This window comes from Chiroxiphia lanceolata, chromosome 19, assembly GCF_009829145.1.
Source record: "Chiroxiphia lanceolata isolate bChiLan1 chromosome 19, bChiLan1.pri, whole genome shotgun sequence".
NCBI lineage: Eukaryota > Metazoa > Chordata > Aves > Passeriformes > Pipridae > Chiroxiphia > Chiroxiphia lanceolata.
Window position 1 is genome coordinate 7,875,942 of NC_045655.1, and position 15,665 is coordinate 7,891,606.

General features: G+C 44.8%; 1 protein-coding gene across 3 annotated transcripts in view; it reads left to right on the forward strand.

Annotated features, from left to right (window-relative positions):
- Nucleotides 1-355: 355 nt before the first annotated feature.
- HLF (HLF transcription factor, PAR bZIP family member) overlaps nt 356-15,665 on the forward strand; it is a 32,154-nt gene continuing 16,844 nt past the window's right edge. The window contains exons 1-2 of one of the 3 annotated variants that reach the window (XM_032706694.1): nt 356-714; nt 1,878-2,213. In XM_032706694.1, the coding sequence (XP_032562585.1) occupies nt 609-714; nt 1,878-2,213 (442 nt within the window). In that variant the 5' untranslated portion in view covers nt 356-608. The remainder of the gene's footprint in view (nt 715-1,877; nt 2,214-15,665) is intronic. The other 2 variants (XM_032706693.1, XM_032706695.1) reach the window with 2 other exon arrangements.

Here is a 15,665-nt window from a genome sequence, read left to right on the forward strand (position 1 = left end):
CCCTCACGCTCGGCTGCACCGCGTGCGGGGGTCAAACGTTCAGGGCTCGTTAACATCTCATTAACATCTCATTAGCGCATCATTAACATATCGTTAACGCACTCCTCCCGGTTACCGGGGAGCCGCTGAGGGAGGGAGGGGGTCAGCCCGCGGTTTGTGTGTCCCCCCCTCCCAACGCCCCTCACGGTGCCGGCCCCGCGCGTGCCGGGGCGGGGCCTCACGGGGTGGGAGGGGGCGTGGTCCTCCCCGGGGTGGGCGGGGCGCGCCCGGCGCGCCAATGGCGGGGCCGTTGCCGGGCGTGACGTCAGCGGCAGCGGCGGCTGCACGTGCGCGCGGGGCGGGCGGGCGCAGAGCGGCGCAGAGCGGGCGGCGGGAGCGGCGGCGGCGGAGCTGCTGCTGCTGCTGCGCGACGGAGGGGCCCGACCCGCAGCCCGGTCCCCGCAGCCCTGTCCCGCGGCCCCCTCAGCGCCCCCCATCGCCACCGGCCCCGCGCCCGGCTCTCCGCGGCGCAGGAAGGGGGGAAGGAAGGGAAGGACCCGCTCGCCGCGCAGCTGCGCCCCCCCCCACCCCCTCACCCCTCCTCCTCCTCCTCCCGCCTCACACCGACCATGTCGCGGCCGCTCCCGCTGAACCCCCCGTTCCTGCCGCCCACCTACGGCGTGCTGAAGTCGCTGCTGGAAAACCCGCTCAAGCTGCCGCTTGCTCACGAAGACGGTGAGGCTTCTCCCCGGGGGCAGCGATCGCTCCCTCGGACCCCCCCCTTCTTGAGACCTCTCGGGGGCCGCGGCGTCGCTTTCCCTTCCTTTCCCTTTCCCCCCTCCTCCCCTCCCCCGGGCATTAAGCCCCGGGACGGTTCGCTCTGCGGGGCCCGACCTAACGGGACGCGCTCGGCGGGACGAGCGTGGGGGGCACTCGGTGCCTCCTGGGGCGGTGTTGGGTGTTGGGACCCCCCCGCTCCATCCCGGACCCCCCCAGCAAACCCCGGCCGGTCCCGCGTCCCCCCGGGGCTTAACGGGAGAAAGTTGCGGGTTCTGCGGGGAGCGGAGGCACAACCGCGCCGCGTATTCCGATGGATCAAAACCAGAAACCCCGGGGAAGGTCTTGCAGAGCCACAAGGCTTCTTCCTGTACCCCCGGCTTCCCGAGTCCCATTCCCAGGGTTTCACCGGGGCTGTTGCGTGAGGTTAAAAATAAAACGCCGCGAGGGCTCGGTGGTTTGACAGGAAGCTTTATCAGTTCGGATTTCTTGCAAATCTCATCGAGAAATCAGGCGTTTCGCTTCCAAAAAGTGTATAGGAGTCACCGGGTGTTGTAAAATGGGGATGCATCGGTTTAACTTTTTCTTTGCTTCTACCTTTGAGTTTTTCGTTGTCTCTTGTGCAAATCAAAATCGTGTTCTGTCAAGCCTTTGCCACTGTGTGTTGGTAACGTTAGGAAGTGCTGAATTTCAGGGTTACTTTCCTTGTGAAAGGACCAGCAAGACCGGGACCTTAATTTAGAAACATGTCAGGATAACAAATTCTAGGTATTTTAGGTTAAGACTGTTCCTTTTCAGCGGAATACACCAACAGCTTCCAGTTTGCTGGAGTATTTATATTCACTTTTAAGTCTGTTGAGTACTTATTGAAGCTGACATTCAAAGCCATGCATGCAGTGGAATTGTTAACTAAAAATAGAGGGAGATCTCATAAAACATGGTTAGATCCAGCAAAGGTGCTCAGTTGGCTCAACTGAGGTGGAGGGAATCAATTTTTCTGAAGGGAGTATTCCTTTCTTACCACCTGTGAGTGCAGCAAAAAGGATGGAAATGTAGTAGCTAATATTTTAATTACTAAGCTCTTACGTTTTTATTATGTTTTTTTTTTTTTTTTGTTGAAGCATTCGGTAAAGAAAAAGACAAAGAGAAGAAGTTAGATGATGACAGCACCGGTACCACAGTCCCTCAGTCAGCTTTCTTGGGGCCAACATTATGGGACAAGACACTGCCATACGATGGAGACACTTTCCAGTTGGAATACATGGACCTGGAAGAATTCCTCTCAGAAAATGGCATTCCACCCAGCCCAAACCAGCACGAGCCTAGCCCACACCAGTCAGGTCTCCAGCAAGCTACCTCAGCATCACCTTCTGTCATGGACCTCAGCAGCAGGGCTTCTACTTCAGTCCATCCAGGCATGGTGTCGCAGAACTGCATGCAGAGCCCGGTCAGACCAGGTAAATCAGCCCTAAGAACTCCCCTGTGGAATCTGGCAGGAACCCTCCTCCCCAGTGTAAATCAGTACTTCTCCCTGTGCACTTGACAGCAGCTTAGAGCACATAAGATTCGAGTCACTCACACTCCAGAAAATAAAAATAATAGTTCTTGTTATCGCTAAGTTGCTCCACCAGGATTTTTGTTTAAATTATCTAAGGAAGCTGTGGGAATTCCAAGGAAACTTCTTTCCTTTATTGGTAGCCTCACTGTTAGCATGTAAAAAGAGCATAGAAGGGCATAGATGCCATAGTGTTAAATGAGCAGGGCAAAGCACTGTGAAAGAGAACATGCCTTCAGCCAGTATTGGATGTGAGAACACAGGAGTGGGCAGTTATTTTGGAGTTAAAGCTCAATGCTTCCTATTTGAAATTTTGGCCATAATCTTACTCTCTGTTGAGCAAAGTAAAATTTGCCACAGGAACTGAATTTTGGAACTGCATAATAATCTTGCTTAAATTGGCATAAACTGAGTGCAACTCTGACCTGAGTTCATATCTTGCATCTGTAGTCACCTTAAGCCTAAGAAAACATCATGGACTCCAAGGTCTGGTTGTAATGCACAATTCCAACCCATTTGATGTCAGTGGAAGTCTTCTATTAGTTTATTAGCACTTGAGATCATCCCTTTAGAGACACTAGTACGAATCCAGAATAACTGCTCTGGCTTGACACCAGCATGGCTGAGATCATGGCCAGTGGAATAGTGTCAACACTGAAGTTTGGAAAACATGAAGCTTTGCCTTTTTTCTTTAAAGAAAAATAAAAAATACCACCGAGAGTGGCTTATTTATTGTGCTCTTCTGCTCACACGAGGTGTGCTAGAGCAGAGTGTGCTCCTGGCAGCAGGAAACCACTCCTCTACTTGTGCTTGATCGTTTGCCATGCTCAGCGTGTGAAGTCATTGTCAGAATCATCTGATAAGGAGGCAAAATAAATAAATAGAAGGACAAAAGTTGTGGAGCAGGACGAAACAGAAAAGTCTTGCAAGGCTGTAACATTCCTGTCCCGTTAAAAAGAAATTAAACACCCCCCAAAACCTCTCAACCTGTCAACAGACTCCTTGCCCCCCCCCCCCATCAGAAGTGTGTGTTTGGTCATGGATTTCATTTACTTTTACTTTCTGTGGATTTGACTTTGCTTTGCATTTCAGTTTCAAGGCTTTTCATAGTTAACTAATAACTTCTAAGGGTTCCCAAAGTTAAAATATATTTGGAGTTGGCAAGAGCAGGATATAAAACCCTTTGCTTTTTCTGAGCCAGCTTTAAAAATAGTGCTTATGTGCCCCACCATATTCTGTCGCATATGCACTCACAAAATTGAAAGCAGATAATCTGTCCTCATTCTCTTTTTTTTTTCAGAGGAGCCTGGTTATGAGCCAGGCTGTTAACGATCACCTGTCAGAATGTATTTGTAATCAACTGTCTGTGTGACTTTTCAACTCATTGATTTTTTTTTGGAGTTTTTTTCCTGAGCCATTTGCAGCTCAGGGTTACGAACTTATCTCACTGTGCACTTTTTTTACTGTTGCAAAGGACGTCATGTCTCTTGGGGTGGGATAAAACATCTAAATTTGCAGTTATTTTTCCCCACACCATTTTTCCTTTACAAGAACAGAACGTTTTGTTGAATCTGGTTTTTATAAAAGGGAGCTCATTTCACTCCTTAGATAATATTTTCTTGCCCCCCATTACAGATAGGAACTGTGACTTAATTAACAGTAGTCTGGTTTATCATCAGGTCGTTGAAATTTTTATGTGCTGTCATGTGAAAATATTACTTTGACAATCAGCTTTGAAGAGAAGATCTTACAGTTTAGCATCTGAGCAAGTTTGAGAATATAACATATATTTAAAAAAAAATTGAGTAAAGGTGAGCATTTAGGGTTGTCATAAAAGTGCCAAGGCAAATGTGCTGGTTTGAAATATGGAGGTGAATGTTAAAATCATTACAATGGAGCCTGTTGGTTAATAGATCTTAAGACTTTTAAACAGATTTTTTTTTTTTTTTTTAACTACCACATGAAGGATTTTTAATTGCTGTGAGCTACCATTCCAGTATGCATGGCTGTTGTGATTTGTATTGTGGTAATAAACCCAGGCAAAAATAGCATAGGGTATACAATTTCAATAAAAATTCATTTCATGTGATCTTCCTACTTTTAGGAAAACTGGATTTTTTAGGTGATAGTAATTCTCCTAAAAATATTTCACTGGTGTGTCTTCTGCCTTTTGCCTGGCAGTGGAAGCCTGTTAGAGTGTGTGGAGCTGAAGGAAGGGTCAAACCCTGTGGTTCTCATGTCCCTGCTTTAAATGGCTCTGTGGTTTTTGGCATCACGTGCAGCTGGTCAGAATTCCCAGCCCGGCTGTGCCGTGTCCGGGGTGGGAGTTCACCTGCACGTGGAACCCCGAGTGTGACTCAGGGACATTCCCTGGGGTGTCTGGGACATGGATGCTCTGTGGAGGAGCAGCATAAGGAGATTTGATTTTGTGCATGCGTTGAAACACAAGCCTTATCTGTCTGTAGAAGTGAGTGAGCATTGCCCAAACTTGTTTTATACCATCTCTGGAAATCAGGAAATCTGCACTGGCGTAGAGTGAGGAATGTCATCAGGCTCAGCAGAGTGGTGCTGACCTGGCTGTAGATGTGACATTACCAAAATCTTCACTGATTTCCCCCCTCCCCTCCAAAAAAAACTAACAACGAAATGGTTTTGTATAAATGTAACTTAATTCTGTATTTCCAGCTCACATTGTCTGGTCACCGGAAGAATGTTTAGGCTCACCGGTTTATCATCTGGAAAGAATTAAGGAAGCACCTACTTCCCATATGTTTCTGTTCAGGGAATTTACATATAGCAAATGCTGGGTTTTTTTGATAAGGAGCGACACAGGGCAGTGACTGTTGCAAGGCTGGAACCATGTACTGATTTTGTTAATACAAAATAGTATTTTGATTTATTTTAACATTCCAGACCAATAGTCGTCGTCATGTGTAGATGCATTTAAAACTTCTTTTTTGTCTTGGTATTGGATGCTGGTAGGTTGGTTTTCAGATTTTATGAAGCTTTTAAAGTAACCCATTACTGCAAACACATTTTTGTGGTTCTTCATCTCGTGCACACCTTGCGTTGTCTTTTGCTGTGGTTTTTTGGTGAAATGTAAATTTCTGTTTAACTGCAGGGTCCTTAAAGAAATTTGGAGTAATTTTTAGTGGTTTGTGTGTAAAGGGAAGTACATATTTTGCAGGTAACTACGTGGTTGTTGCTTTTTTTTTTTTTTGGCTCTTTTCCCTGGTGGGGGTGATTGGGGCAGGTACCGTAAGGGGTTTGAACGGTGTGAATTAGAGTTCAGAGGCATCAGGCTAAGTCTGGTGAAGGACCCTAATTAGGCTTTTGGGATTTTTGTGGTTTAGATCTGAGTTTTCTGTTTGCCACCAAAGCCTTGGATGTGGGGCTGTGTCTTGGGGATAACCAGGTGTTGTTTCTGCCCTGCTCCCTGAGGAGAACAGGGCTGTCAGAGGTTCTGAGAGCTCCTTCCTGCTTTCTGTTCTGTGATGGTGGTTTTCAGTCTCTGTTCCCTGGGTGGCTGGGTGCCTTCCACTACTTGCCAAAGATTATTTAAGGAAAGAGAAAAGGAAAAAACAAGCTTTGTAATCCACTGCAGAAATATAACTGTGTGCAATATCTGCGAGGCTTCACTTTCAGTTAAAAAAAGAAAAAAACAGATTTTGGGGCTTGTTAATCAAAAAGCTGAGAATTGCTTGCATGTGAGGTGCACTTACACCTCCCACCCCCCTCTAAGAACACAAAGATTTTTATTAAATGTCGTGGTTTATTTATTCAGCCGAGATATTCCATGTGGAGTGTAAGTATCCATTCCCTCTTGCTTCTTAACGCAGCCACTGAGCTGCAGTGACTGACACCAGGCGGGGCTGGGTGGGTTTTTTGGCGTTTTCTTGGAGCTCTTGTTTGTGACAGGCGCAGCAGCCAACTGGGAGAGGTTTGTTCTTGCTGGGGATGACTTGGTGCAGGGGCAGCCCAAAAAGGGTGTGTGTGCAACACTCCCTGTATTGCAGCCTCCCTTCCCCTGTGTTTTCTTAACGTGACCTCCTCCTCCTCCAGCACAGCCTTGCAGAGCTAAGGGCAGCATTCCCAGCTTGCGTGCGGAATCCTCTCCTAAGCCTTAATCACTGTTTACAAGCAGGAAGGTGTTGCAGGATCCCCCCTCTCTGAGAGGCGAAGGGCTCTACCTGCGGCACGGGGAGGAGCTGGGAATTTCCTGACCTCTGGTCTCCCACGTGCCTGTGGGAGTGAGCAGCTAACCCAGCGTGGGGCTGGGACCGGCAGCTGCTCTTCACATTGAGCCTCACGTGAGGCTCCCGGTGCCTGCAGGACCATGTGCTCCAGGCATGTATCCCTGCCCTGTGCAGCCGGCTCAGCACGGCTCTGCTCCTGCCATCCCCACCGGCCCGTGCCCAGATCTGCAGACGAGCCTCACAAGCTCCCTGGATCAAAGGGAGATGCAAAATATATTCAGGCAAATATTAAAAATAGCCTGTCACATGATAACGGGGGGAAAAAAATGCTGAATGCACAAGGCTTGTTAGTGCTGGAAGCAAGAACACTGTGTCTCCTTCAAGGGAGCTAATTTTAATATTCCCTGTTAAATGTTGATTATCGGTTAAATAGTTGCTCGACTGCGTGAAAGGACTTGAAGTTAATTCAGAGTTCAAACAGTAAACGGCGTGAAATAATCTTGGGTGTTATGCCATACTTTCAAATATCCCTGGCCTGACTCTCCAGGTCTCACTGGGAATAGTCAGTTCTACACAGGTAGAGCTCCTTGGGCAAGTAAGGGCTATCCACACTTAGGAAGAGGATACACCCAGGGTTGTTGGTTTGTTGGGGGGTTTTTTGTCCCCTTAAGGGTACCTGAGCGTCAAACTTGTTGCAATTACCTAGAACAAGCACAGTGACTTTCTCAGAGCTTTGCTTCCCATCTCAGAGTGCTTTGGAGAGGGATTGCAGGATTCTCTGGGCAGTGATTTGATTTTATTTAAGAAGCAAGTACACCCTGAAGTCTTTCATAAAACAATACATTATAGTGAAGAGAGCAGACCTCATCAGGAGGTGTATACAAAGACATCGATATTATCTGATTAGATGAAGATACTTGGAAACACATTAAATTGTTCAATCTCTACATATTTATATGACAGCAAATTGGCAATTGTGGAAGCTGCAGAGGCCAGATTCTGCCAATTAATCTGAGCAATAAGTACTTTACTCCTCATGTGGTCTCACTGATTTCTGTGTGGCTCAGCAGGCAGGCAGATTGTTGACTGCTCTCCGTCAGCTCCCAGGTGGAGCAGCAAAATGTCACCATTCACTCACTTGTCATTCATCTTTCTGGAATTATTTTTTTTTTTTTAATGAGGGTAACAGCTCTCAGTGCACCAGTGGAGTTTTCACAGGATGAAAGGGCATAGTCACCGTCAGTAAAGAGAACTTCAGAGCATTATGAAATCAGAAGTTTGGTTGCCTGGCATTACTGCTGTTTAGTATTTATATCACACAAACATGATCATAAGTTTCCTTTTTTTTTTTTTTAAAGTTTTCCTTTCATGACAAATAATTTTGAGTATTTTGTCTGGATTTCACGAAAGACTGGTAATCAGAAAAAAATATTTCAACTCAGTTATATTCAAGAAAAACTGTGGGTTGGTCTCTTCTCCATTAAGTAGGTAATGAAAGCTCTGAAAAAAACCATTTGCTTAAACCTCAAATCTGTTCCATTTAATGGACTAAGTTATATATAGGAAATGAGTTTAAAATGCACAACTGTGTCAAAATGAATGTATGGCAAACAGATTTTTGTAGCTTGTATCATCTTTTTTTTTTTTTTTTAATGAACAAATGGTGTTAAAGAAACTTTCTGTTTATCAAAAAGCTGAATTTAGTCCTGAGAGCTTCAGAGCTGCTGTGAGGAGAGCTAACACAGAGGTAGGTGAGGCAGCACGTGTTGCAACATTTCTTTTTTCTTTTCTCTTTTCTGCTGGGGCTCTTCACAGCACTTCAGCTCTGCCTAACTGAGGTGTTCTCCATCACGTTTTAAACAAATGCCGGTTATTGTTCAACCTCTCACATTTCTGACACTCTTGGAGCTGTTGCACAGTTCTGCTTCCCTGCCCATTCTCTCAATTAAATTTTGCCAGGGTTAAATTTGGCCCAGATTTTGGCTCTGTGCCATCCAACACCGTGGCTTAGCTCCTCTGATGTGCCACGATCTTGCTTCAGGGTCCTCTACTCAAGTTTGAGAGAAACAGCTTTAGCTCTTCCTCTTGCTGGTATTATTCTCTTGTTCGTATTATTTGGCATTTAATGAAAACAGGCATTGAGCATCTTGAAGCTCTTGGCTTGTGTTTTGGTGTGTGGCTGTTGGTAGGAGGAAATAAAAAAAATCCAAATTTCATTAGGATTCTAGAAAATTGAGGCTCCCTTTTAAATGGAACACAAATCTAGATTATTACTGAAACAAAATTTGACAGGAACCCACAGATGGATTCGTTAACATGCATTTACTACAAGCAGAAGCAGAGTGAACTAGGGCAGTAACTCACCTGTAACAAAATGCCATCCTTAGCTATGTAGGTGTATAAGCAGACAGGCAAAAATACAGAGTTTGGCAAAGATTTGTTGAGGATGGAGAATGGTTTTAAAAAAGAGTTCTTTTCCAATTAGCCTTAGGGAGCTCAGCTTGCTGTAAATTCTTTGTTCTGGAACATGGCTGTGGACAATAGGTCAAAGATTAAGTAATTCATTACAGAACTGGTTGATTCTCCTGAATTTAATAAACAATTGAATGAACAGGGTTCTCTTCCATAGCAAGATCCATGATTTTGTGTGGCAATGATCAGATTTTAAGTTTTAAATAAAACATCTGCAAGGCCTCCCCACTTACTTAATGTGTATTTGGACATTGATGTATTTGAGGTGACCTGGTAACAGCAATCCTGGTACAACTGAAAGCACTCAAACACAAATTAAATGTGGAGAGGAAGGAAACTGTAAATTGCATTTTGAAAGAAACGAAGGAACAATAATGTGAAACTTGAAAGCACAAAATACTGCAGAAGTGTGTTTATTGGAGCAATCAATATTTTTAGGGCAGCGAGATTACCGAAATAATAGCACTAAACCTTCTTGTAGGAGAGTGCCCTGCACAGGCTGCAGAACATAAAGCACAGGCTCAAGGCGAGAGGGCTGCACTGAAGCAGAGCAGATGACTTAAAACTCTTCAGTCATTTTTACAAACTCACCATTACAACATTTGGAAATGAGTCTTATTCCGGCAAGAAGTCTGCTTAAAAAAAACCCAGCTGTGCGCTCGGCTTAATGCTCAGTAAGTAGGAACTAAGCACTCCAACCCAAATCCTGTTCCTCATCAAAATAGAGAGGGTTAAACTGACTTAATTTGAAGGACCTTGCAGCAATCAGCCACAGCACTGTTCCCTCTTTGTGCTGCATAGTGGAAATATGGATGTTGGTGACGTCTGTAATCCCTGCAGCTGCGGCCCCTGGGCGGGGGCATCACCCCTCCTGGGGATGTAACTCTTGCAGCTCTTGCTTGCTGGGAGAGAAGAGCACTGGGGGTTTTCTATGAAAACAAACCAAATCCAGCCATGCTAGGTATGTGTGGTCTCTTGCCTGTTCCTGCTTGCTGATTTTTTTTTTTTTTTGAGTATATTGGCTCATTTTAGCCACATGTGGCACAGAAGTAGCGATTCTGAAAGAATAATTACAGGCTTAAAATTTCCTGAAAATAGAGGAGGGGGTATAGGAGTGGATATAGGTGGGAATATGTTGCTGAGCAGGAAGAGTAATGTAAATATGCGTTTTCTACATCAGAAAAATCACATAAGACCTTTAAAATGCCTGATCCGTGTGAAATGTTTCTAGAAAAGCTGACACCCTTCTAGACACCATGAGATGCCAATTCACTTTGAGAAAAGAATCTGCAAGAAGCCAAATTTAATTGGTTTAGTGTGTGTTGGAGGGACTGTGGGGGGGGTCACAAACTTTTTCCCACCATTATTCTTCCTTGGAAATCCTCAGCTTCTTGAGCTTTGTGATTTTTATGAGACTCTGGGGTTTTATTTGAAAAGAGAAGTTAGAAAACCAGCTCTAAGGTTTATAAACATGATCCCAGAGGTTCTGATCCTGAGCAGTGGAAGGGGCTTGGTCCTCTCCAAAATTGAGCCCAGTTGTTTTACCTAAAAACTTTCTGAACTTTTCCATGACCTTGCAATATCCTGTTCCTCTTGGGCAGCAGAATGGCCCCAGCTCTGCTGCCTTGCTTGAAACTGCCCTGTGGTGAGATAACTTCAGATTTGAGGGCTCTTCTCCCCAGTATGGCAGTATCACATGTGGGCCGGTGTCCAAGTGACTTTGTGAGCCCATCTCCCCGTTCATCCCACGCAGCACTGGCTCAAACCTGGGAAACTTTCCACTCTGCCACCGGGGTCTGTGCTGGAGAGAGGTTAGGAGGGAGTGAGGAACAGGGGAGAGTGAGAGTGGGCTAAAAATGTTGAGGGATCAAAGAGGAAAAGTAGGTCGTGCAGGGTATGTGCGCTGGGAGGAGGGATAGGGGAGCACAAGTGAGGGGCAGATTTGTTTTCCCATTGGTCTTTTCAGAGTTGTGCAATTTAAGAATTGGATTAACCTGATATGACTTTGTTTTTCTGCCAGATTAGATATGTTGAGTTTCTTGGCTTTGTGGATTGTACAGTACATTGTGTGCTGTAAAATATGGGTGTGTCGGGCTAAAGCTGTAGTGACACAGCCCGCTCACGGTGTAATGCAGCTCTGCTGGGTGGACCCCCCTGCTCCCCCTGTGTCCCATTCCCTCTCCCCCAAACACACACTTGGGAGGGCATTTACAGGTGGGATAGAACCTCTCTTTGCCCCTACATTCTGTTTCCAGATACCCTTTGTGGTAAGGTAACACTTAGCTGAGGTCCAAAAGCCCATTTGGTCTGGCAGTTGTGTATTTGATGTGTAGTACCTTTAAAAACAAAAAAAAAAGCTGTGTGAAAAGACACTCAAGAGTTTCTTCCTGCTTCCTCACTCAGGATTTTGGAGAAAGTTTATTGGGAAATGTTGCAATTTTTTTTTCTCTGCCCCCACTTTTTTTGGGGGGGGGGTTAATGTGTCTGAAACGTTGCCTTGAGCTTAACTTTGGAAGAGTGAAAAATCAGATACACATCTGAAATAACTGCAAGTGCTGAGCTCACTGTTGTTTGAAGTACACCACAGCGGCATAGCAATGTCAAAATAAAATTTTCACAGCAGTATATGTTTGCTCAATGGTTTGTTGATTTGTTTTTGGTTTTTTTTTCATTTGTTTGGTGCTACATTCATCCTGAGATAATTTAGTTTGGTGTATCCTTTTTATACGATGAGCTGGCCCCGTGGAATAAACCAATTCTCTTTGCTTTTTGAAGGGTGAGGGTGGAGTAATGCAACTAGGCAGCTAGAGGAGGGTGGCCAGAATCACAGCCCTGTTGAGCTGGGTGATCCTCTGATTAGTAAAGAGTGTGCAGACTTTGGGGAGTGAAACTACAAATACCTTAGGGCACTGTTGTTTAATTCCCGCTCTCCATTTCCAGACTTTTCCAGGGACCTCAGCAACCCAAGCAGGTTAGTCATGAGGGACTGACAGATATTGATTCAAAAGTGAGGAGTTAATTCCCCTGCCCATAGCGAAGGTTGTTTCTCTTGGAGGAGAAGAGCATAAATAAGAGATCAGGTTAATAAGTCACATATCTAGATTGTGTCGTGCTCCTCAGCCATGTGCTGCTACAGTGCCTTACTCCACTAATTCACAAAAGCCAAAGGCAACGGGGCTTGCTCACCAGCAGAAGGTTTTTCTGAAGTGGGATAAAATGGTGACTGAACCATTTTTTGAGAGCAGCACCAGTTGAGTAAAATGGAGCAGGAGGTTGACCTTGTGAACACTGGCATCACTCTGTATTACATGAGAGAATTAGGAAAGAGTGCAGCGTATTTAAAGTTAACCTGCATATTTGCCTTCTGAGGAGGTTAAACCACAAGCCTTCAGTTACAGATGTTGGTCTGCTTGAAACACCTTGGTGCCTTGGCACTTAAAAAATCAGGGCATGGATTGTCCAGACTCCAAGGCCTGATGTTCATGCACCTGTAATCACGTGGCTGCTCTCAGAAAGGCTGGTCTTTCAGTTGGACCGGGCTCACCACCAGGTTTAAGAAACACTTTCCCAAAGTCTCTTATCTGCTCAATTTTCTCAGTGCCACCTGGTTGATGTCGTTGTTGAAAATCGTGGTAGTCTCAGTCTGGAGGCTGCTCTGAACACGTGAAAGGACTCATTAGCCAGATACAGGGAGAGAACTGGAGGTGTACTTGTCAACTCGTGTGCATCTCTGATTTCACCAGGTGCTGCACGTGTCTAGTTTATCCATTTATTTCTCTTAGAGAATAAACAAATCTCACTTTTCTTAGGTGCTCTGGTGACTGTTTTAGCTGAGCTGCTCTTATCTGCAGCAGGGATGTACTTCTGAGATCTTGTGTTTGGAGGCTTTTCTTTCTGCACCCACATGTAACGTGCTCTCACGGGTCATGTGCAGCTCTGGCTCTGGCCAGGGGTGCTGGTTGTCCATCCTTAAGTCAGTTATTTAAAAATATTATACTACTATGAAAATATAATACCTGATCATTGGTGCAGCTTTTAGCTCTTTAGACTGCATGTTTTTCCGATTGAATTCGTTGGCCAAATTCTGTCGCACTTCATGAATGTTCCTCTGTGTTCAGTGGTGCTACTGGGTGGCTGCACAGTCTGAACCCTGGGGGATGTCCTGGACCACCCTGGGCCACATCCTGGGAGGCCTGAGCACCTCTGAGTATGGAGTTCTCAGCATGGAATTCTAAGTCACTCAGCATTTGCAATGGGTAGCTCTCAGTCCCGTACGATGGAGAATTTACAGTGCCTTTGCCCATCAGGTTCTCTCGGGATCTGCATCCTGAAGGAGCTGATGGGGTGTAACTCCCGAGCAGATCCAGGTGAATGCCGGGTGCTCAGCACCCCGGTGGAATGAGGAGCCCAGTTAACACCTCATTAACACACAGCACTGCAAACCCCAACCTTTAGGCAAACTCCTCAAGTAGTTTTCTGCTGCCCTTCAGTTTGTAGCCCGTGGCTGGTTGTTTCCCACTTTCTCACGTTTTCCCTGATGTGTACAGTCTGAAGATCACATTTAACCAACACAAGGAAATCAGCTTGGCCCGACGGGCTTCTCCATCACGTGGCTGCAAATGTGTTCACTCTGTTCTGCCAGATTATGGCTGGCTGAGCAAAATACAGTGGAGCTCTGGGCTGCTGGCCAAGCTTTTATTTCAGTTTGGAGCTTACAGCCACATATTTGCTATTTGGCAGGACATCCACTGGGGTATATTTGGATAGTAATCTAGCATTGTTTTGCTGCTTTTTTCTTCTCCTTTTTTTTGTGTGTGTTTTTTTTTGTTTTAATGCACACAGAGAATATAATCTCAACACTTACTTTGGCCAGTCTATACAAGGTTTCTCAGTGTGCGCCGTTATGTATGTGCACTGAGAACTTGTAGCCATGACCTTTGATAAATATAAGTCAAAGCAATTAACTTTCTTTTATTGAAAAATGCTGGATGTCCTACTCTTTGCCCCCTTTGTGCTGATAACAGAGCTGTGTTGTTACTCTTTCCAAGATCAAAAGCTTCACTAGGGTTTGATTGAAGTCCAATTATGGAAGGAAGTAGCTGTGCTGGAGCTCTGAAAATAGCAATAATTGTTAAAATAATAAAGTGTGTCCTTGTGTGTCTTTATAATATTTAGAACTTCTTTTGGGGGGAAGGGGGTGGCTTTCCTCTAGTTTTAAAATGAAAATATTAGCAAATGTCTTGGGAAAATAGGAGTGTGCTGTTAGAAGAACAAGTATCACTCTCTGGATTTCTTACTTCAGTTCTGTTCTCCACCCCGAGTTGCCTTCCTCAGCTGTTTGCATGCAGCCTGACTCATGCAGGAAAATAAAGCTGGATTTGATTTTTAGCTGTTTGGGGGGTATAAAGCCTTTATGATGCAAACTCATTTATTTCTCTGCGAAACAAAAAATGGGCTTTTCAAAATACAGTGTGTTATGGAAAATTGGCTCTGGGTTTCAAACTCCAACATCTCCGAGGGCACTCATGTATGGAAAAGTAGTACAAAAAGACAAAAAGCCTGGGGAGGGGGTACAAAATATGATGGCAAGCAGGAGTGTTTGAGGAGCAGTTCCTGTTACTTTACGAAGGGACGTCTCTTGAAATATGGTGAGGGGGTTGGTTGGTTTGTTGAACTGAGAAACCTGTTTGTAAGGTAACTTTATCAGAGCTGTCTCTGAGCAGATCAGTACTGGCAAAGCTGAAATACTTTTCTCCAAATCTCTATGTTGTTGTTTAGAATATAAATATATGTTTGCTTTCTCTTAGTCTCTCCTGCATCCTCAGAGAGAAAAGGACTGACCTGGGAGGAAGCCTGTGGTGAGACTCACCTGGAGTCAACTCTCAGAGCTTCAGGAAGGGAGAGCTTGGGTCTTAATGTTAAACCTCAGCGTGTCTGAATGCCTGTTTATCAGTTGTTCAGTTCATTGAAACATCAATGTGAAGAAATAGAAATGAAGATAATATGGGCTGATGGCTGTAGGGATTGCTTTGGTGGTTATACAGCTGTGACTCTTGAGATTACAGCAAGACTTTACCCGGGTTTGGTTTGGTTTGTTGTTTGTTTGTTTAGCTCACGTCGTTGCACACACCTCTGATATAGGCAGGACAAGATAATCCTTGTATGAAAATCAACCCTTGTGTACATTTTTTTAACCAAATGAACTCAAAATCACTAAGTGCCCAGAGTAAAACCTTTGCGTTATAGATAAATGGTATCAAGTAATAAGCCCAGAGGATTGTACAGAGCAGGATTAGAATGTTCTTGGCCCCTTAAATTATTAGGACAGAACCTGTTAATTTGTTTATTTGAGTCTTACTGTTACACCCTCTCCACTGCAGTTAATAATTATTTCATTTTTCTCCATTCACTTAAACATTTTTTTTTAAATCATCTCTTTATCCTGACGGTAAGCTTTACGTTTATAACATCTATAAAATACTCTGCCTTTTCAGTTCTCTGCTCTTACTGTGTTGGGGGATGGATCTTTGGAATACAAACTGCTTCATTGCCTTCTGGAAATTTTACTTGTCAAAAAAAACAACCCAGCCTTAGCAGGGGTAGGTACCCTGTTGTTCAGCTTAAAGGTGTTTATCCATCGACAGCTCTCAGAAACAACCCTGCCTGATCTCTGGGAGCTGCTGAAA